This window comes from Pelodiscus sinensis, chromosome 6, assembly GCF_052426305.1.
Source record: "Pelodiscus sinensis isolate ZL-2025 chromosome 6, ASM5242630v1, whole genome shotgun sequence".
In the NCBI taxonomy this organism is placed as follows: Eukaryota; Metazoa; Chordata; order Testudines; family Trionychidae; genus Pelodiscus; species Pelodiscus sinensis.
The window spans coordinates 116,433,181-116,455,129 of record NC_143057.1 but is presented as its reverse complement, the minus strand read 5'-3'; the positions used below and the strand labels follow the sequence as shown (position 1 = coordinate 116,455,129).

The following is a 21,949-nucleotide window of genomic DNA, read 5'->3' as shown; positions in this document are numbered from 1 at the left end:
AGCATCTTCACAGAATTTATTATATAAGTCTAACCTCCAAAATCTGGGATTCTCTGATCCGGCAACAACTGTGGCCCAGCAAGACCACGGATGTTGCTGGGTGCCCGGGCTCCCTGATCCAGGAGTGAGAACCAGTCCCTGGGGAGCCTCAGCTAGTGGGGCAGCAGCAGGAGAGGCAAGCCCCATCCCAGGCGGATCCCTGGTTGGGTGAGGGAGAAACGGGGCCATGGAGACTGGGGAGCTTCATCCTGGGGAGCTCCAGCAGGCTGGACATTAAGTCCAAGTACTGCAGGTTGGAGCCTAGTGGAAGTGTGGCCGGAACGGAGCCAGCCGCAGGGAAGGGGACCATCCAGGGAGGCCAGTGACAGGGGACCTCCTCATGTCTGGTAAATTCCCTCATTTGGGATGGGTTGGGTCCTGAGGGTGCTGAATGAGGGAGGTCCAACCTGTAATACATGAACTTATTAATTCTTTAAAGCACTCTTATAATCATCAAAATTTCAAGAGTCCTGCCCAAACCAGTCACACGTATGTTGTATATGTGAACACGACTTAGCTTTTCTCAATTATTATCTGAGGTAAATGACTTTCTTCACCAGAAATACAGCAGACCCATAGAGCTAAATAGGGGACTCCCCATCTCATACTTTTTAAAATTATAAACTGCATTGTTAGATAGGGTTAATCAGTGAGGGGCCAGCTCTCATAAAACAAAGTACTGTTTGTTCAGAACAAAACCTGTCATAGCCCCTGACAATTTTAGTCAGCTGCAGAATTCTGCAATTTAAAGTCCAGGTCTAAAGGGAGAGAGTCTGTCATGAGATTCTGCCTCAAGAGGAGTGACAGCTAGATGCCTAGGACCAAAGTAGGGTGCTTTCCAGGACGAGGCTAAAGGATCAGAAGTGCAGTTAACTCAGGAAATGTGAAACTGGGGAACTCACAATCTTTAGTCTACTTATCCTCAAAATGCCCTGCGAGGCAATGTAGCCAGACATAAACCCCATCTTGTTCCCCCCCCCCCCAGAGAGCAAGAGAAAGGCAGTCAGCCTTTGATGCCCTGGGAACGCAGGTGTGCTGCCTGTCCCTGACTCTACCATAAACAGAAACCAGACAGTAAATGGGCTAGCTGACGACCCAGGGCCTCCCGTCGCCCTGATGGCTAGTACCAGTAATTGACATGCCTGCACTGTCCCAGGAGAGGAATCTTCGCCCATTACATACCAGAGGTGCCCATTGTCTGCATTTTCCCAGGTGTAAATTATGCTTTGCACCCTTCGTGGGGAACTTGGTGTTCAAAGCCATTTTTCCTAATTGGCCACTTGAGACCAGGAAGAAGCCTACCTGACCCAAGGGGTATAAAAAGAGGTTCTGCTGCCCACCCCATTTGAGCTCCAATCATCTATACCTGCTGGCAGGTATTGATTGTCTCCCGAGGTCTGTGGGACGCCCAACCTCGCCCTACTTCTTCCCGAGGGATTGAGAGAAAGACGCTGGCCACGCCAAGTCTGGAACGCAGGGGAGAGAATATATACCTGCTATGTGTCTATTTTGCATGCATTTAATAAGAGCTCAGAGAACCAAAAGGGTTTCATGGTACCTGTAAGTGACTTATTAGTGTAATTTCTGTCCTGTCCTTTGTAGTATCTGTGTTATCTGTAACACAGCAGTAGCATTTAACAACTAAGTTTACCCTGTAACAATAAAATAGTAACTGTTTGAGCTTTAACCTGACTCCTTCAGTTGCTGTAACAGAACCAAGCACAATTTAAAAGAACTTCAGCCAGTCATTAGGGACAGATATAGGGAGAGCTTGGGCGTTTGGTTTTGTGTCACACCCAGGTGGCAAAATCCACTGGGGCACCTTTCAGTCTTTCCCCAAGGCTGCCCGCTGAGAAGGAATTACGAATTCTAGCAGCAGAAATCTAAGGTGTAATAAGCTCTTCCTATAAACTCGGGGCGTCTGAGAGCCTGTTGGCTGCCCTCTGCGATGGGACCCCGGTCCTAGCAGTAAAGTCACAGACGTTAAACTATTTTTCGGGGCACCCTCCAGCCTCCTAGGCTGCCCACTGCAACGAGACTTTGTGTCTCAGCAGTTGAAGACTTGGGTGTAACACACACGCACACACTGCCCTGACCGTCGGCTGACAGGCAGGCAAGTTATTAGTGCATCTTACACAAATGTTACTGCCTTTTGCTTTGACACAAAGATGAAGGGACTTGTCATTATTAAAATTCCCTTAGCCCCAATTTTCAGGGCAAATGGGCACAATCAGTCCAGTGAAATTGCTCCCCTAGTTCCAGGGCTGGCCCTACCATGAAGTGAACTGAGGTGGCCACCTCAGGTGCCAGACTGGGAGGGGGGGAGTACGAGCGGGGGGGGGGGGGGGGATGGAAGAAGGGGACACCACTAGAACCCAGAGTGTAGAAAATTGTGTCTGCTGCTGAAGCCTATGTAGGTAGCAGAGCAGTACCATGAGAGGAGTAGAACAGGAAGAAGACAGAATTGAGACATTTCAAAGTTTTGGCCCAACCGAAGGGACATGGGGGTGTCATTTGAGCTCCCCGCCTCAGGTGCCAAAACGCTGTGTGTCAGCCCTGCCTACTTCTAATTTCGCAAGCTATCGTACATTTCCTCTCCTACCCTGGTGTGAAGTGTTGCTACAAGATCTTCAGCCCAAGAAAATGTATAGTTTGCACAGCACCCTAGATTAGTTTACTAAATTTGTAAAACGTTTTAGGATCCTTCTAGGCAAAAAGTTCCTATAAAATACAGACTTCTATAATGTTTTAAAATATATTAAATAAATTCACCTTATTTGGATAAGTGACCGACCACTTGTTGTGTTACAGGAGGTGCCACCAACAGCATTCTCTGCAGTCACCCATAAGAGGCATGCAGCATGTGAACTTTTTTTGGGTCATGGGCTACTGACCCACAGAAGTATCAGTCAGGTGGGGTGCAGCAGGGGCTGGAGTGCCAGCACGAGCTCCCCAATGCTGGGGGAGAGGGGAGCCCTGAGCCCAGGGGATCAGATCCAGGCAAGCCGGGGATCACATCTGGACTCTGGGCCTGAGGTTCCCCACCCTTTTGTAGAGCCTCTACTAGCCCAAAACCCAGGGGAAGGAGTTACGTCTCCTCCCACAAAGCCTTATGATCCCATCACTTGGCACGATGCACTCAGTGCCACCAGGCTCATCCATGGATTTTTAAACAAGGCTTACTCCCTGTTGCTACCAGTGCAACGTCTCCTCCCACAAAGCCTTACGATCCCATGACTTGGCACGATGCACTCAGTGCCACCAGGCTCATCCATGGATTTTTAAACAAGGCTTACTCCCTGTTGCTACCAGTGCACCACTGCTTCACCTCTCTCTGCACAAACTGTCCCCCCTCCCAAAAAAGTGAAAAGTAAAGAGAGAAGAATGCTTTAAGGAAAGTAGGCAAGTGTGATCAAGGTCACTTTTGTTGCTGCCTTATGGCTGAGATGTGCAGCCTAAAGGAAGTTGATGATTTCACAGGGCTGTCAGTGCAGACTGTTGATTGAGGGGGAGATTTTATAAAAGCTACATACTTAGCGGCATGTGTGTACCATACTTTCCTACAATTTTGGGAAAGTAATCTCCAAGAGCCACAAGCCCAGTTGTATGCGTATGCATTCTACAGTGATTATGCAGCAGAGGCACATATATCTACCACTAAGTTGGCTCTCTGAAAATCAATATCCCAAGGAATAGATTGATTGCTTATGCTGTTAAAAAGTGGAAATGAAGTGCCCACTCATGTTATATTCACTGCTAGTCATTCCCTATAAAGGATTTTTTTTTTTTTAAGAAAAAAAAAATCTATTGAATCCTGGACCAAAAGATCAGGGTCTCTAGGAAATGCAGATAAATACAAGTGGTTTATATTTTCAAATAGCTGTTGTTTAGACTTCACCATGCTGTCAATGCCTTCTATTGTCATCAGAATCAAGCATATGGTCTGTGGGACTAAAATCCGAGTCATGATGATATTGCTCACGCCTCGATTTTTATCCCCGATTACAGCTTTAGCAGCAGTGTAAATTTACAATGTTGTGACAAGGCCTTTTCATTATTCACAACACACTTCACCTGACGATAACACTGGTGCCAAATGAGATAGTGGGCTTTACTTCCATATGTTTCACTGACTCAACCAACCGGATCCTTTAAACTATTTATAATGCATTTATATCAAATATCAACAGAAATCCATCACAGGTTTCTTCTATTGGGTAAAACTTGTGTTTTTCAGCAACGAGAGACTGAAAAATGTAACTGCTGGGAGAGAAAGATGAAAGGTTCTCTCAATTTGCATAGACATGGATTCTTTGTTGTCTGTTTCTGATTTTGAATCTATTTTGTTTTTCAAGTTTACCTTATTAGGATACCGAAGCACTTCACAAAAGATGCCTATAAAATGTAGACACCTTTGGGACAACAATTGAACAAACCACAGCACAAGCATTACATTTTAGGGAAATACATTTTGGCCATAGACAACAGGCCAAAATTGCAATACAACCCCTTAGATCAGGGGTCCCCAAACTTTTCATGGTACCACCTCCCTTTACCCTGTCCATGCCCCATCCTCCAGGAGTTGGGGCAAGGGACCATGTGGATATGGACAAGGGGGACAAGGCTGGGGCTGTACGTGGGAGTGGGTCTGGGGGGCAGGGCCATGAACAGAGTCACAGTTATCAGCCAAGTGGTGGATGGGCCGTGGAACAGAAACAAAACAGGAAGAAGGGTTGAGGGTGGACTCAGGTCCATTATCTGAGGGCAAGTTTGAGGCACAGCTGGGTGGTGCTCCATTCCCACTGCTCAGGGCCCACCTCCACAACCCACCCAATGTTCCTCCACATTCCATATCCCCACATCTGGGTACCACTGCTTTAGATCTTCACCTTCATTACTAACGGAAGCCTTGGTTATCAAGTGACACCACCACTTCCAAAAGCCACCCATATAGAATAGACTGAAAGGCACTCAGTTTATATGAGGGCATATCTGTACTTCAAAAGCAACCATATTTGGGAACCTAGTTAAATATTCGTGACACAAAGGCTAAAAAGAAAACAATGATAAGAATTAGTTAATTTTAAAAGAATAATAATTCTGTGATAACTTTCTGCTGGGGAGAGGAAGGGACAGAAAGAGCCATGTGAGAGACAATCAGGTTGCTTATTGCAATTTTGGGGTAACTCTCAGATTGTATGATGCTGGGCACAGTGTAAGAAGCTGATCTGAACAGAACTGGACACTGTAAGCCAGCTCTGTAATGTCGCTGGTGATCAATGGTAAGTATCTTCCGCTTAATAGTGATCCTGATACTAGCAACTTCCAGCTAATGGCAGCATATTGCCCGGAACCGATCCCATCCCATTTACATCAGTGTTAATAGCATTCAGTATTAGCAATAGTATACCACATACCCGCATTTGAGGGAAGTAAGGAAAGAAGTCCCTACCTGCTGCACTATGATATGCCTGCCCCAGCTGCAGCCCTGCAAACCTGCCTGCAGCCACCAGCCGCTACTTAAGCCTCATTTTGAGGCTGTAGCCCAGCACACATGCCTGCACACAGCACATAAGGAGCTGCAGGCTGGGAGAAGGTCAGGAGCAGGAATGGGGGCTGCAGCCTGGATGTCAGAGCAGCACGGTACCTCACCCTGTGCTCTCTAGGTTACACTTTGCTGGGGGACAGCACCTAGGGAAAGAAGCATGGGGCTGTGCTGAGCCCTGACACCCACACACTGAAAGAAGAAGTATGGTGCAGCCCCACAGGACCCCAAGTCCCCTGTGTATAGTAGAATAAGCAGGTATCCAGGCTGCAGCTTGACCCCGCTGCTGTCTCATCCCCTGGCAGGTTTGCAGGGAAGGCGTGTCCCAGAGCTTCCTTCCTGGGCTGTAGCCTCTCAAACTTGCCTTCTGCTTATTACCAACCACTGGATAATTGCTGGCAACTGCTGGGGCAGCTGCTATTCTAATAAGCCAATCTATAGTAGTCACAAAAATATCTGTCATTAGTCATGAAAACAAGAGGGTAAGATTTCTATAGCATCTGCTTATTCTGTGTTTGCACAGTGCCTGAGAAGGTGACTCTTCATCCAGCACTAAGGCTCCTAGGCACCACTGGAATTAAGTCCTTTGTATCTAGGGCATGGAAATGGTAAGGTCAGTGGGCTAATTAGTCTTAAATTATTTGTTTCCAAAGGATCAGCTCAATCCTGAAGCTTTCGAACAAGAAGCCACCTTTAAAATACTGAAAGTGTTGTTTAGCATAAACAAGAATCAGAGGTAAGACATTACAAACTGCATTTAAAATGAAACTGGACAGACGCTATAAAACATGCTGAAGGGCTTTGAGGGGTACTAGTTCACTTAATAGGACTTTTAAACAGAGAGGGGTCCTCAGATGAACAAATAAGTTCTTATGGAGTACTTCATCCGTGGCTCTTAAAGTGCTTTACAAAGAAGGTCAGCATCATTATCTCTATTTTGAGATGGGGAATTGAGGCTCAGAAATGTGAAGCGACTCTCCCAAGGTCATGCAGCTAGCCAGTGGCAGAACCAGGAAAAAAAACCCAGGTCTCCTGAGTATCAGTCCAGCATGCTATTCACAAGACCACACAGAGAATGCCAGTTGCATATCCTTATTTACCTTGTTCCAATATACAAGCAGGAAGCAATAAGATTTAAAGATAAAAATTTAAACAGATAACTGAAATCTTTCTTTAGGCAACCCAGAATTAAGCCATGGAACTCATTGCTACTGGGTCATTAGAAAAAAGATTAAAAATTGGTTTAGACTCTAACGCACCAGATTTTTAGTTGGTGTAAATCAGGGTAGCTATAACATAAGTAAGCTATACCCATTTATGATCTCACAAGGCTTTCCATGTTATTTTTAGTTTTTCCTCCATTCTTTTATCATTCTGACTCAGCAGCAGGGGCATTTAGTCCCTCTGACATACAACATTAAAAACCTGCCATATAGCGCCTACCTGCTACACACAGGGTGGAAGTTGTACACTTCATAGTGACCCCACGTATTACAGAACTGGATTTCACTATAAACAGAAAATTTACAGGCCTCAAAACAGAGTGTCACTTTGTTCAAGTTCTCTATTAAGAGCTTTCATTGTGTTATTGTATAACTCACACACCTACTGGGTGTGGTGTACTGTTCCATGTACTGGCACTTAAACCGCTAACAGAGCGAAAGAAATATGTATGTACTACATCTTAGCTGAGAGGCAGCAAGCTTTTAGTTCAAGCGGTAGCAACTCGTGTACTAAGCTCCAGAGGTCCCAGGTTTGTCTCCGGCTATTGGCATTCCAATTGCACAATGGAACAAGTGTGTTGTGCTGTGTTTCTAAACTTCCTAGGTAGAACCTGACATAAGCCATTATTGGACATGGATCATGATCTGTGCCAAAATAGGAATTTGTGCATCCTTATGGCATTTTAAAACCTGAAAAACCAATGATTTGTTTATTCGGTATCTTAACTAATGGCAATAACCCAGGCTATTGCAATAGAAATAACTATTATATATACTCAGGATTTTCCATGATTAGACCTTTTTTAATGCTGGAAGGGGTTTCAAATAAATAATATTCACCTGAGCCTTCAAGGAATCAATCAGAAAGAGGCAAAGATGAGGGAGTTATTCAGAGTAAAGGAAACACATTCAATCTATCAGGAAAACAAAGGCCATGGAATAGCAAAGGCAGCTTCTTCAAAGCCAGTGATCAGCATTATAAAAATGAATAAGGAAAATTTTAGCTATTTCTCTCTTCCTTGCATCTCCAATTCAAGAACAGCCCCAGGGTATGCCAAAGTTCTGTAGCATTCCACAGGGGTAGCACATTCTGTTGTTTCCTCACTATGATCTGAAAGTTGTTATTCTGCCATCTGATCTGAACTAATGAGCTCCAAACCATAAACTCTCCAGAGGGTCTCTCCTCTCCTTCTAACCTACATGCAGTGATTCATAAAGCAGAAATCAGAGGAAGTAGCTGCCTAGTTTTGGAAGATGCCACATAGTTTTCCAAGCAACCATGGAAGACCAAGCAACCATCAAATCAAAGACAATTTATTTTTTAAAACAGGATGAACTTCAATAGTCCTGCATCCTTGGGACCTGACTGGCTGCAAACCAGAGAATTTGCCAAATCAGAGGAGGTCAATATAGTCTAGCAGCATTACTAGCACTTCCACTGCTAACATCTTAGAGGGGTAGCCATGTTAGTCTGCAACTTTAAAAACAAATGGTCCTGCGGCTCCTTACAGATTAACAAAAATATATAGATTCATGACCTTTCATGGGTAAAACCTACTTCCTTGGATGAACTGAGCTCTTAGAAAACAATTAGGGGTAAAGTAGAGCTAAATAACAGCTAAGAACACTGAGCACCAGTACTGGCAGCTGTAAACAAACTTTATGGGACTGCAGGAAACTTGGCCAACTCGCTAACTAAAATCATGCTGGACCACGGAGTGCTGGACTAGAGAGGTTCAACCCATAGTGAAGTTTACACTGACATGTGCAGAGATAGAATCATAGAATTCTAGGACTGGAAGGGACCTTGAGAGGTCATCAAGTCCAGTCCCCTGCCCTCACGGCAAGACCAAGCACCATCTAACCATCCCTGATAGGTGTCTGTTTAACATGTTCTTAAAGATCTCCAGTGATGGAGAGTCCACAACTTCCATAGGCAATGTATTCCAGTGTTTAACCACCCTGACAGTTAGGAACCTAAACCTCCTTTACTGCAGTTTTAATCCATTGCTTCTTGTCCTATCCTCAGAGGCCAAGGAGAACAATTTTTCCTCCCTCCTCGTGATACCCTTTTAGATGCTTGAAAATGACTATCATGTCCCCGCTCAGTCTTCTCCTTTCTAAACTAAACAAGCACAAATCTTCCACTCTTTCCTCATAGCTCATGTTCTCTAGACCTTTAATCATTCTTGTTGCTCTTCTCTGGACCCTCTCCCATTTCTCCACATCTTTCTTGTAATATGGTGCCCAGAACTGGACACAATACTCCAACTGAGGTCTAATCAGTGCAGAGTAGAGCAGAACAGTGACTTCTCATGTCTTGCTCACAACACTCCTGTTAATGCATCCCAGAATCATGTTTGTTTTTTTGCAACAGTGTCACATTGTTGACTCATATTTAGCTTGTGGTCCACTATGACCCCTAGATCCCTTTCTGCAGTACTCCTTCCTAGACAGATATCAGTGGGACTCAAAAATCAGCCTGCTAGAAATTACCAGTAACCTGACTTTTTTCTTTTTGGAATGGGGTGAACAACTGTGCTGTGACTCTCGAGGTCCCTTCCAGTCCTAGTATTCTATGATTCTATGACTCATAACGGCCACATTTATAATTTGGACATTAAAGTGATACATATATAACTACAACTTTTCCTAAGATACACAAAGAAAGACATGTTCATTATGGGGTTTGCGGATTCTGAAAGTTTGCATGTATAATCAGAAAAAGTCTTTCAGCCACATGAGGAGATGAAGTTTCCTTTGTCAAACTCTGCCTCAACTCCAAACCCATTTGTTTCACTGGTGACTCCCAGCTTACTCTGTTTTTAACCGTATAGTTAAATTCTTGCTATGGGTTGTAGCTATTTGCATTACATCGTTCACTAAAGTCCCTTGACATACAATTATTTATTTTATCCTTTTCCATATGATTTTTGTATCTCATTTTTTAAAAACTAAGGAATAAACATCGTGAGAGGCAAGAACTTTGGTGACAAAAACTCCACTTCTAATCTAATATTTCATTATGTTGCCAGAACCTCTTGATGGAGTTTCAGTGCCAGAGTACATTTATCCACTATATTAGCAGGCTTACTTGCCAACTGGCTAATTGTACTTTTATACCAACTGCTGCTCATAGCAGAGCAATTCTCTCTCCATGGTGCTGTATAACAGAAGAGGTTTCGTTATTTTCTAACAGCAAGGAGGAGTGGTGAGCTTCTAAAAATACAGCTGGGATGTGGGTGTGAGTAGGCTTTAATCAATAAAATGGTGCTTTCACTCACCATGTTCACTGAAAACTTTCTATGGCTGAGGTGCATTTGCAGTTATTATAGAAGGGTCCATTATCAAGCTGTGACTAATTGCACCACTCCAAGCTACAGAGAAATATCACAGAAATTGTATTAGAATTGATGTGTGTAGGGATTACGCCCCGGAAGTGTGGATGAAAAGTAATGTTTGTTTAGAATGGGAGAGAATTCTGTTTTAGCTAGCAGGCCTTTGTACAACACCAAAGGAGGCTCGCACTTATTTTTCATATATAGAAATCATAGGGTACGTCTACACTGCATCCCTAGTCCGAACTAGGGATACAAATGGAGACGACCGAAGTAGTTAATGAAGCGGGGATTGAAATATCCCGCGCTTCATTAACATGATCTCACCGGCGTGCTAGTTCGAATCACAGCTGATTCGAACCAGGAAGTGTGCGCCGGGACCCATTAGTTCGGACTAAAGTCCTTAGTCCGAACTAACGTTACGCCTCAAAAAATGAGGAGCAATGTTAGTTCGGACTAAGGGCGTTAGTCCGAACTAATGTGTCCCAGCACGCACTTCCTGGATCAAATCAGCTATGATTTGAACTAGTGCGCCGAGGAGATCATGCTAATGAAGCGTGGGATATTTAAATCCCCGTTTCATTAACTACTTCGGTCGTCTCCATTTGCATCCCTAGTCCGAACTAGGGATGCAGTGTAGACGTACCCATAATGAATTAGAGCAATGGTACATCTAGTCTAGTAGCCTGTCACCCACAGCAGACAGTACCAGATTTTTGTTCGCAGTTATGGGACAATCCACTGTTACCCTGGATTTAATGGGTGTATACACCCCCAAAATGAGATCAAGCCAATTGCAACCACATGATGTGTATTTAGCCACAATGAATTAGTTCAATAGAACACCACAGAGTTGAGGGTTAATTGGAAAGCAGGTATTTAGAGACAAGGTCAAAACTAGCTGACAGTTTCTGCTAATAAGAATAGGAGAAGGGGAAAGTAGCAACAAACTGAAAACCTTGGTGGATAGAAGAGCTTGGCTATGTCTACACTGGCATGAATTTCCGGAACTGCTTAAAACGGAATACTATTCTGTTTTCAGTTTTTCCGGAAAAGGAGCATCTACATTGGCATGCTGCTTTTCTGGAAGAGCCCTTTTTCCGGAAAAGCATCTGTGGCCAATGTAGACGCACTTTTCCGGAAAAGACTACTGGGCTGTCTACACTGGCCCTTTTCTGGAACAGTGTTCCGGAATAAGGACTTATGCCTGAGTGGGAGCAGAATAGTTTTTCCGGAATAGCGGCTGATTTTCCGGAATAGACAGTTTCTGCTAATAAGAATAGGAGAAGGGGAAAGTAGCAACAAACCGAAAACCTTGGTGGATAGAAGACCTTGGCTATGTCTACACTGGCATGAATTTCCGGAACTGCTTAAAACGGAATACTATTCCGTTTTCAGTTTTTCCGGAAAAGGAGCATCTACATTGGCATGCTGCTTTTCCGGAAGAGCCCTTTTTCCGGAAAAGCATCTGTGGCCAATGTAGACGCACTTTTCCGGAAAAGACTACTGGGCTGTCTACACTGGCCCTTTTCCGGAACAGTGTTCCGGAATAAGGACTTATGCCTGAGTGGGAGCAGAATAGTTTTTCCGGAATAGCAGTAGAGCATCGTTGCTTTTCCGGAAATTCAAGGGCGAGTGTAGACAGCTCGCAGCTTATTCCGGAAAAGCGGCTGATTTTCCGGAATAAGTGGCCCAGTGTAGACTCAGCCCTTGAGTCTGGGTGTCTCTAATATTAGAAGTTGATTGAAAGTTAGGAAAGTGATGATTTTAGAAGGGTGGTTATTTCCTATGTGTTTAGTAGAAATGTGTTATAAAAGACTCAAGATGGATCTAAAGACATTTTTCCTGATAGCTTTTCTCCCCAGAGGGTGAGCAACTGGCTTTGGTGTACCTGCTGTTAATTACTCAATACCATTAAAGATTTTGAGTAAATATCTGGGATGTTCTAAACCTGTTCTTTATGTCTGTGTGTGCTTAAATCTAGGAAATTGCAGTTTTAGATCGTGCATGCTGACTTGAATTAATCTTTTATCAGACGGAATTGCTTTGTTCCCACAGATTTATTCCTGACACCGCTCAGAGTAAAATAAGTTACTTCTGCTGTACGTTCTGCAAACTCTGGGTAACACTGCCACCTGAGAAACTTTCCTCCTCGCTCGTAATAGTTGGAGGTCTTCTCAAGTCGGGAGAATCAGAGGCTTAACAGAACAAGGGGTAAAAAACACACTGAGCAACTGAGCTGAGATTCATGACCTACTTCTAAGTCATCATCCAGTGTGATAATTAAGTTTTAATTTGTTCTCATTTGTTAATTAATTAGAATCCGAATCCATTATTGACAAGCCAAGCCAAGCCAAAAATATGCTAAAAATGGGAAAGTCTTCATTTAATTGTTGCTATGTACAGCCTCAGCGCAGCTTCCACTGCTTGGACATGGCTAGTGATTCAGCCACCTAAAACATCTCTCCCCAGGGAAACTAAGATATGGCATACAAGAAGCAATTACAGAGTAAATTTTCAGTAGGAAGGACGTAATCAAATTGGAATTTGGCCAGTACATCTACTATTACCTTCCCTTGCAAGAACGGAGGTGGCATCTTTAATGACCATAAGTGTTTAAGTCATTATGTCTCACCCAAAACAGCCACCTCCAGGAAGAGAATGTCATCTTCTACTGTGCATGGGCAATAGTTCAGTACTGAATCAGAAAGAAGAAGAATACCACAAACATGTGTCATACTGCACTATGCATTCTACTTTGTGTTATTCACAATATGCTATTTTACCTCGTGCTTTCGTTTGAATGCACAAGCCAACCAGAACTAAATTAATGAAACCAGCAGACATTTCAATGACTAATGCTCAATTTAAAAAAAAAAAAGAAATGGTCCAGAGTACTTAAATACCTAATTAAATAAGATCAGATTAACTTAATGTGAAAAATCTCAGCTCTCACTCACAGTAAAAACACAGTGTCTTCATCACAAATTATTAGATCCAATAGTATAACACTCAGCCACTAGCCAGGGAAGACAATCCAATTCTAAATGGGAAAGAAAGTCCATGTGTCACATAAGAAATGGAATGAAGCGAGTGCTCATATAACAAGTCACCTTCATTTCACAAAGGAGGACTGGTCAGATTCCTCATTAAATCCCAGGAGGGAAAAGGGAATTTGAATAACAAATCAGAAAAGCATTCCTTTGATGTAACCTGACACTTCTGCCTCCTTCTCACCTTGAGGCCTGAGTTATGCTCATGAATCTTAATGGTGCTAACAAGTGATTAGTGTCCTTAAATGTCTTGCTACAGAAGAGGCAAGGTCTGCTACACTGAAAGAACATGAAGGTTAACAGTTTACTGCTCATGAAGCTCCCTGATGCTGCTCAGGAACGAATTTACACTAACACTCCCCCTAACTCCCAACCAGGAACTTTTTATCTGCTACCCAAAATACACAAACCTGGAAATCCCAGAGGGCGCATCATCTCAAGCACTGGAACACTTACCACAGGATTATCTGGCTATATTGACTCCTTCCCTCAGACCTTATGCTACCAGCACTCCCAGCTACCTCTGCGACACCACTGACTTCCTGAGGAAACTTCAAAGCATCAATAATCTACCTGAAAATACCATCCTGGCCACTATGGACAGAGAAGCCCTTTACACTAACATTCCACACGAAGACGCATTACAAGCTATCAGGAACACCATCCCTGATAACAGCACTGCACACCTGATTATAGAACTCTGAGACTTTGTCCTCACCCACAACTACTTCCAATTCAAAGACAATTTGTATCTCCAAGTCAGCGGCACAGCCATGGACACCCGCATGGCACCACAATATGCCAACATCTTTATGGCTGACCTTGAACAACGTTTCCTCAGCTGTTGCCTCTTAACACCGCTACTTCACTTATGCTACACTGATGACATCTTCATCATATAGACCCACGGAAAAGAGACTCTTGAGGAAGTTCACAAAGATTTCAACAACTTCCACCCCACTATCAACCTCAGCATGGACCTGCCCACACAAGAAATCCACTTCCTGGACACTACAGTACAATTGAATAATGGACAAATTTCCACCACCCTATACCAGAAACCCACCAACCACTATAATTACTTTCATGCCTCCAGTTTCCATCCCAGACACATTTCTCAATCTACTGTATACAGCCAACCCCTAAGATACAACCAGATTTGCTCTGATCCCACAGACAGAAACCAACACCTACAGGATTCCTAAAACTGAAATACCTACATGGAGAAGTGAAAAAACAGATTGACAGAGCCAAAAAAGTACCCAGATGTGAACTACTTCAAGACAGACCCAAAAGACAAAACAACAGAATTCCACTTGTTATTATATATAGTCCACAGCTCAAACCCCTCTAATGCATTATACACAATCTGCAACCCATCTTGGAAAATGATCCCTCACTCTCAGAGGCCTGTGGGGGAAAAACTATTCTTGCTTACAGACAACCCCCAACCTGAAATGAATTTTTTCCAGTATCCATGCTACACAACCACATCATAAGCATCCTGGAAACCAGCCCTGTAATCAGCTGCGGTGCCAACACTGCTCACATATCTATAAAAGAGAATTCATTACTGGAGCCAACAACTTAAGTTACCAAATCAGGGGATCATTCAACTTTTCACCCAGTAATTTGATCTATGCCATCAAATGCCAGCAATGCCCCACTGCTATATATATTGGATAAACTGGACAGTCCCTACGGGAAAGAATCAATGGACACAAATCAGATATCCATAAAGGGAACATACAGAAACCTATTGGGGAACACTTCAATCTACCTAATCACTCTTTAAAAGATCTCCAGGTGGCTGTCTTGTCACAAACCAGTTCTACTAGTCAAATACACAGGAAGGAACTGGAATTACAATTCATCTACAAATTCAGTTCTCACTCTGATCATCATCTCCTCAATCGGGAGGATGGATGACCGGGACATTACCAACCTAACATTCAATGAAGGTGCCAACAGTTCTCTATGTGGATTCTTGTAATAATTCCCTTTGATCCTAATCTGCTTCCTTTTCACTATCCAATTTTCAGGTGCTTATGGCACCAGCTCTGCCTACCTGTTTTTCCCTTTGATATTTTTATTCTCTCTGCTCCTTGTTTCATGCCCCTTCTCTTTTTCCTCCCCCTCTCCCTTCTTCCCTATTTATCTTGGGTCTGCACATCCTAAACTCAACTCCGGTCATCTGAAGAAAGGGGCTGTGCCCACAAAAGCTCATGATACCATCTACATGTTTTGTTAGTCTATAAAGGGCCACCAGACCTTTTGTTGTTTTTTAAGTTTACTGTATATATGCATTCTCCTGCATCTTAATGCAGACTTTGTTGCCTAATAACAGATGGTTTAAACACTGGCCTGTTAATCATACTACATAAAAACTAGTATGAAGAGCAACTTTCAGGAAGTTACTTCCCTGTGTTAACGGGAGATTATGAACAGAAAAGAGCAGCAAAACTGGCACCTTCTTATTAAACAGATCCCCCCTCTCATGTTTAGGCCAAGAAATTTCTGCTGTGTTTGGTGACTACAGTATGCTCTATAACTCCTTGCTCTACCAATCCTGATGATCTAAATCTCTTGATTCTATTGCCTCAAGCATCATCAACAAACATATTGACTAAATTCCAGCTGCAGAATTGTTATTGCTGGTGATGGATGAGCAAGGAAGAGTCCTACTTGACTTTTGGATTCTAAGACAAGCTTGCATTTCTGGCTGCTACTAACTTAATTTGTAAGTTGAACAAATTTGATGGTAAGCTGCTGAGCAGCAATAAACATAGAAGTCCATTTCTACAGATTCACTGCAAGAAAAGTCTTTAAACTGTTCACAAGCTTCCTAATACCATTTGTTTGACCTTTGGTTAAAGCCACTTCAACCAGGCAAACTGATTTTTGCTAGTCCCTCATATGGACATTTAGGACAAAAATCTCATTGTATGAATTGTTACAACATGGAAAAAGTGTAAAAATGACAGACTGACAGTGTAAAAATGACAGACTAACAATGCAAGGATGTCTCAGAGGCTTCTGATTCTTTGGCATAATATGTCTGATTTCAGCAATCTGGACAATTTAAATGGAGTACTGGCTAGATGCAAGTCAATGGAAGCTTTACCATCAACTTCAATAAACCTAGAATTTCACCCTTTGTATAAATACAACCCATTATTATCATTATTTATTATTTATATTTGGTTGTGTCTACGAGCCTTAGTCGTGGACCAGGACCCCGCGTGCTACACGCCATACAAACAGAATAAAAAGGATACCTTCCCCAAAGGATTCCAACTAATTACTTGTCAGGATTCCAACTAATTACTTGTCATTGCATCATCAACTTTTATAAATTAGCTCCTTCAAAACTAACTAATTTGATTGTTCTCAGAATTTACCAGTATGTTGGTTCTGGTTTCCAACCCTCCAAGAGGAGTGAATTCCAAAAGGTGGAGATCCAGACTAAGAAAGCTCTACCAAAAAGACTTTCCTCCCATGAACCACAAGAAAAAGCAGCCTATTTCAGTGGCTGTGAGAGGATACAGACTTGGGGGAAAGGAACTAAAAAAAACAAACACGAAAAGCCTGGGTCCCATTCAGGGAACAAAATATCAGCAACTACACCCAATGTTGAAATGAGAACACTGCTGTTGTGTCAGTGATCTGGCCAATTTAGAAGGGCAGCAACCTTTTGCTTCAGATCATGCTTACCTGTGGTCTTCAACTGTACCTGGAAGTAAATATTGCAATAGCCTTACTCAGCCTCGAGGTCACAAACAAGGGGATGACTACTGCAAATTCTGCATCTTAAAGGAATGGTCAGAGTCTCCTAATCAGATAAGAGATAATGCTTCTACATGCGAGCCAAGAGCAGAGATGAATACAATAAGATCTCTAGATTTCAGTTCATTTTGGACAAAGATTGTTTTACTGGCCCCTCCTGCTGTTGGGGGGTGCTGGTCGGTGAGCTTTGGGACCCATCACACTGAACACCAGTTCAATTTACTCTGAGAACGATAAAAATGCCTTTGATTACATCAATGTTTTTCTTTACCTTACACTCTTCATCTAATAGGTCCAAGATACCAAGTTTGGCTTCTATAAGGTCTATACAGGGCTGGTTGTCATAAAAATCTATAAGAGTCCAAGGGATTTGCTCCTTCATATACTCTTCTTGCTCCAGCTTAAATACATGCTGTAATCAGAAAAGACAGTTGAGCGTTACTAAACTGTTACCTTTTTAATAATGAAACTTCCCTCATCCCAGTTAACACTTCTTTGCACTTCTAGTAATTGCAATAGGTTTCCTGTACATCCCTAAGAAGTGCTTGAATTTTCTCTGCTATTTGCTGGCTCCACATACAGACTAAGGATCTCAAAGTCTACCACTGTAAAACACCTCAGAGGGGGGTATTTTCTTCATATATAGCATTGGAAAATTATTCAAACAGTCCCTAGCATCCTAGCAGGGGAGCATAACGTAGCTTACAAGTACTCGAGATGTCTGCCTCCTCCACTAATGATTCCTCATTTTCAAATTCCATGATCAGTAAAACCACACAGTGAACTAGTATATCCTAGATATTTACCTATCTAGATACTTATATTAGAACACAGCAAATAGGTGTGCCTGAGCATACTTCCACAGAAGTGGGAGACGGAGTTGATTTTCCTAAGAGAGTTACCAACATCACAGCTGTGATTCAAAAGACATTTTCATTATTGTGATGAATGGGAGGGTACTACCCTTTTCTGAATGTTCACCAAGTATGTTTTCTTTATTTTGTTAATAGTGTAAAATTTCTGACATTTTTGTGTTGATATCCACTCAATATAGCTAATGCAATCTATCTGTTCACATCCCCACACAAAGACTACAAATTGTGTTAGAATGTGTATGACTCAGGCAGATTATGTAAAGTAATTTCAGTTCTTAGCAGGTTAAGTCTGCTTCCCAGAGATTTTCACTCCGGAGTTCTCTTTAAATCCTGAAGCAAATTCAATGCAACCAGCCAGGTTTAGCTTGGCACTGAAATTATGCAAAACCAACAGTTTTCTCAATGGTTTCCCACACAAATCAACCAGAAACATCAGTTGATACAGGATGGAATAAACGGTTTGAAAACCTGCTAAGATTCAGATTTATGGCAAAACCAAAACCAAGCAAAACTCTAGCAATGAATACTTGGTACAGATGGACTGCATGATCATGAGTGCTACTGCATAAGCCCCAGTAGGGCTTTTCTTATAACTGCTGAGTTCTTGTCACTAGTGAGACTTGGCCAGAGGGGAAACAAGTTTGCATAAGTGAAAGACTACCACAAAAGAATGTGGCCGGACTTTAATCTTAGGAAATATTTTCAAGCTGACCTTACCGAGTTGAACTGCTGTTGGAGCTTTTCGTTGGCATAGTTGATACAAAACTGTTCAAAGCTATTCACTTCAAAAGTTTCAAACCTGCAGAACGATGAACACCACAGTGTAAGTGTTGCTTCCTCTGAAATCTACTTAACTCTGTAACTATGTCATCATTTACACAGTAAAGAACATCAGTCATTCGTCAGAGTTACTAGATTCCCTCTTTCCCAACTCCACATGTATGTTAGTTCACAAGATCTGCATCTTCACATTTCACAACACAAGGGACTGCAAAGAATTCTCTCATTAGGTACTACTCAGATGTTCAGTACAAGTATAGCTTATAACACTTTGTATAGTGTTATACTGAGCCTAGAAGGCTAACAATCTCTCTCAGGGAGTAAATATTTCTAAGGCCAAGTCTAAGGGGAAGAAAATCTGATGTCCCAGATCATTTAAATTGTTCATTGTGGCAAGAAGCAAGCAGCAGTGCCTACTTCTTGATTTGAATTGCCCTAGTATAATAATAATTTTAAAAAAATGGCACAGAAATGCAATTGGCCATATACTGGGAACTGTGTTCACTGGCAGAATGTTCTTATTGCATCATAAAGAAAAAGGGTTTAAACATCCTCTATTTGCCATTTTAAAGGCTTACATTTGTAATCCTCTACTCTCTGGAGTCTCATATTTGATACAACCCCAAAATTAGTTCATAATTTCTCAATTTTTTTGAATATTCAGGTAACGATTCCCATGTCACCAAATGTAATGGCTTAACTCCCATCAACTGAAAAACGAATGAGAGTTTAGACAGGCTGTAGATTTTACATTTTATAACTGAATTGCCTTTAAGGAAATCCAACATTCTCAAGCTGATTAACAAAACTCTGTCCCTATGAGGAAATTTTGTCAGCATTTTTCTCATCAAACATAGTTACCAGGATTATAAAGCCCTCCCCTCCCTCTCCACCCCCAACAATGGAACAACAATGTTATTATTCATGACAGAAGTCATCACACCAGCTTTTAAACCGAGGAATTCAATTCCTTGTGTTTTATCGATGAAATCAATTTACTGGCCACTTGGGGAACTAAAAGACATTTACATGTTATTTTCTAAAATACTGCTGACTATTTGACATAATTTGTCCTTGAAGAACTTGTGATGCGTTTCTCTTTGATTTCAAACCCACTTTTTGACCAGTGCATTCACTTGAATCCCCAGACGTAACAAGCTCTGTGAAAAATAGCCTACTGCAGCACTTTTAGTAAAAGTAACATCTTTGGAAATCCTTTTCTAATCATGATAACCTAAATCCTTTCAATGCTAAAGGACACTAGACTTTTGGAGCTCCATAACAATTCAAATTCCTGCAACTTCGTGATTGCACAGAGCATGGGTTGAAGAGAGATTTTCATTAAAACAGATTGGGGGAGGGAGGAGAGAAAGAATGTGAGATAGAAAAGTCTATGACGAATGAATGAGAGAGGAAGAGGACAATATGAGAGGAGGCACTATTTTTCTGCTTCAGAGACCTAGGATATGATTTGTGAATCCCCTCTGAAAGACTGCCAGAAGTAGAAGAGCAGCAGTACCTCTAGTCACCACAAGCTGCTTATCAAGAACCTTTGAATGTATGCCTCCCATCCTCAACATTTTCAGCACTGAAGCCAGAGATATATAACTGTGTTTTTAACAAGCTGAATTTATTTATTTTCTACAATATCCACGAGGCAAAATAAAAAAATGACAGAGACATGATCACATATTTCCCACATGACTCCTATCATATTTAGTGCAGAGAATGGAAGGTTTTTCATTAATGAGCAGCAATTCAATATTTTGCTTTATCCTCACTGTTCAAAACATGGGCCCGAGTCTTATTTACTGCACCCCATTCAAATCCTACTTGGAAGACAGAATTATTTCCTCATGAGATTTTCTACATTGCTCATCACGTCCATGTCTGAGTACTGGACAAATATTAATACATTATTTCCATACCTCTGAGATGAGGGGTAATATCGTCACTTTAAAGATGGGAGCTGTTAGGTTGGATACTTTTGGTGATTTGTTCCAAAGTATAACTCTTCTGAGAGGTAGTTTTTTTCCCCTTAGGTCCAACCTAGATCTCCCATGCTGCCATTCAAGCCCCTTACTTCCTGTCCTACCTTCAGTGAATAAGGAGAACAAATCAACCTTCCCACACCCCCTTCTTTAGATACATACTTGAAAACTTATGTCTTACCCTCAGTCTTCTCTTTTCCAGACTACACAAACCCACCTTTTTCAATCTTGCCTTCTACACCTTTCTTCTTGCCATCCAGTCTCTACTCCTAAGGTTTCTCAGTCCAGACCCAGTTTTCATGCTTGGCATGTCCTAGTTTCACCCTTTTAACTACTCCTTTCTCCATTCCTACTCCTGGTCCTCTTACCCAGCAATTCACAGTTCTCACTCTGCTCCAGCTCCTCCTCCTTTCTGTCTTTCTCGCCCACCCTGGCCTCGGGTTGCCAATTCCTCTCCCAACCCCATGCCCGACTGCACAGGCTCCTAGTCCCAATTTCCCTCCCCAGGATTCATGTTCAACCTCAGGTTCTTCCTCCAAGTGTCAGAATCTTTGCCTAGCTAGTCTCCATCTCCCTTTCTCCCTCCCCATGCCTATAGCACCTAATCCTATTCTCCTCCTCAATTTCTCCCTGTTCCCCATCCTACAGCTCCAGCTCTTGTCCCCTTTGCATTCAAATCACACAGCCTGGGAGTCAGCAAGGGAGAGCCTCCCTACTTTTACACTGCTGCCAACTAGATCTGCCGTTACAGGGAAATCCTGATCCTCCCGGGATGGAGCATGTTCAGTGTGAGCTGAATGTTTTAACATGAGCAAAGCAATATATTTTTCTTAATTTTTCTTTTCTCTTTTCAGCCAAAACAGTTCCGCAGATTCCGAGAAAAAAAATTCACCTAAGGCAGACAGCTAGCATAGAAAAATCTAGCTCAGCTGGTTACAGGACTGACGACCAGGGCCTTATAATAAGCAACAGTGGGCAACCTTAACAACAGGCAGTACTTTCGGCCTCACCTACCATAGTGGATAATAGGTAAATCCTCTAAGGACACAACATTTTTGTTCCTTTACAAACAAAATTTCTGTATCAACCATGGGTTCATGATAAAGGTACAGAGAAGAGACACTCATCTCCCACAGAGATAATGTCTAGGATTTGGCTGGACATCTTAAATATATAATATAGTCCATAACTATATATATAAATATATATATATTTAGTGCAATGTAATCTTAAGCAAGATTCAAGATGACAAGAACCATATATGCTGCTTTATAATAATAATATTATGAATACTTACCTTTTATACAGTACATTCATCT

General features: G+C 42.2%; 1 protein-coding gene across 2 annotated transcripts in view; it reads right to left on the bottom strand.

Annotated features, from left to right (window-relative positions):
- Positions 1-21,949, bottom strand: part of MYO5B (myosin VB) — a 328,229-nt gene that overhangs the window by 114,269 nt on the left and 192,011 nt on the right. For both annotated transcript variants that reach the window (XM_075932680.2, XM_075932681.2), the window contains exons 11-12: positions 18,577-18,658; positions 17,256-17,396 (exon numbers count right to left, since the gene is read on the bottom strand). In XM_075932680.2, coding sequence (XP_075788795.2) covers positions 17,256-17,396; positions 18,577-18,658 — 223 coding nt within the window. The remainder of the gene's footprint in view (positions 1-17,255; positions 17,397-18,576; positions 18,659-21,949) is intronic.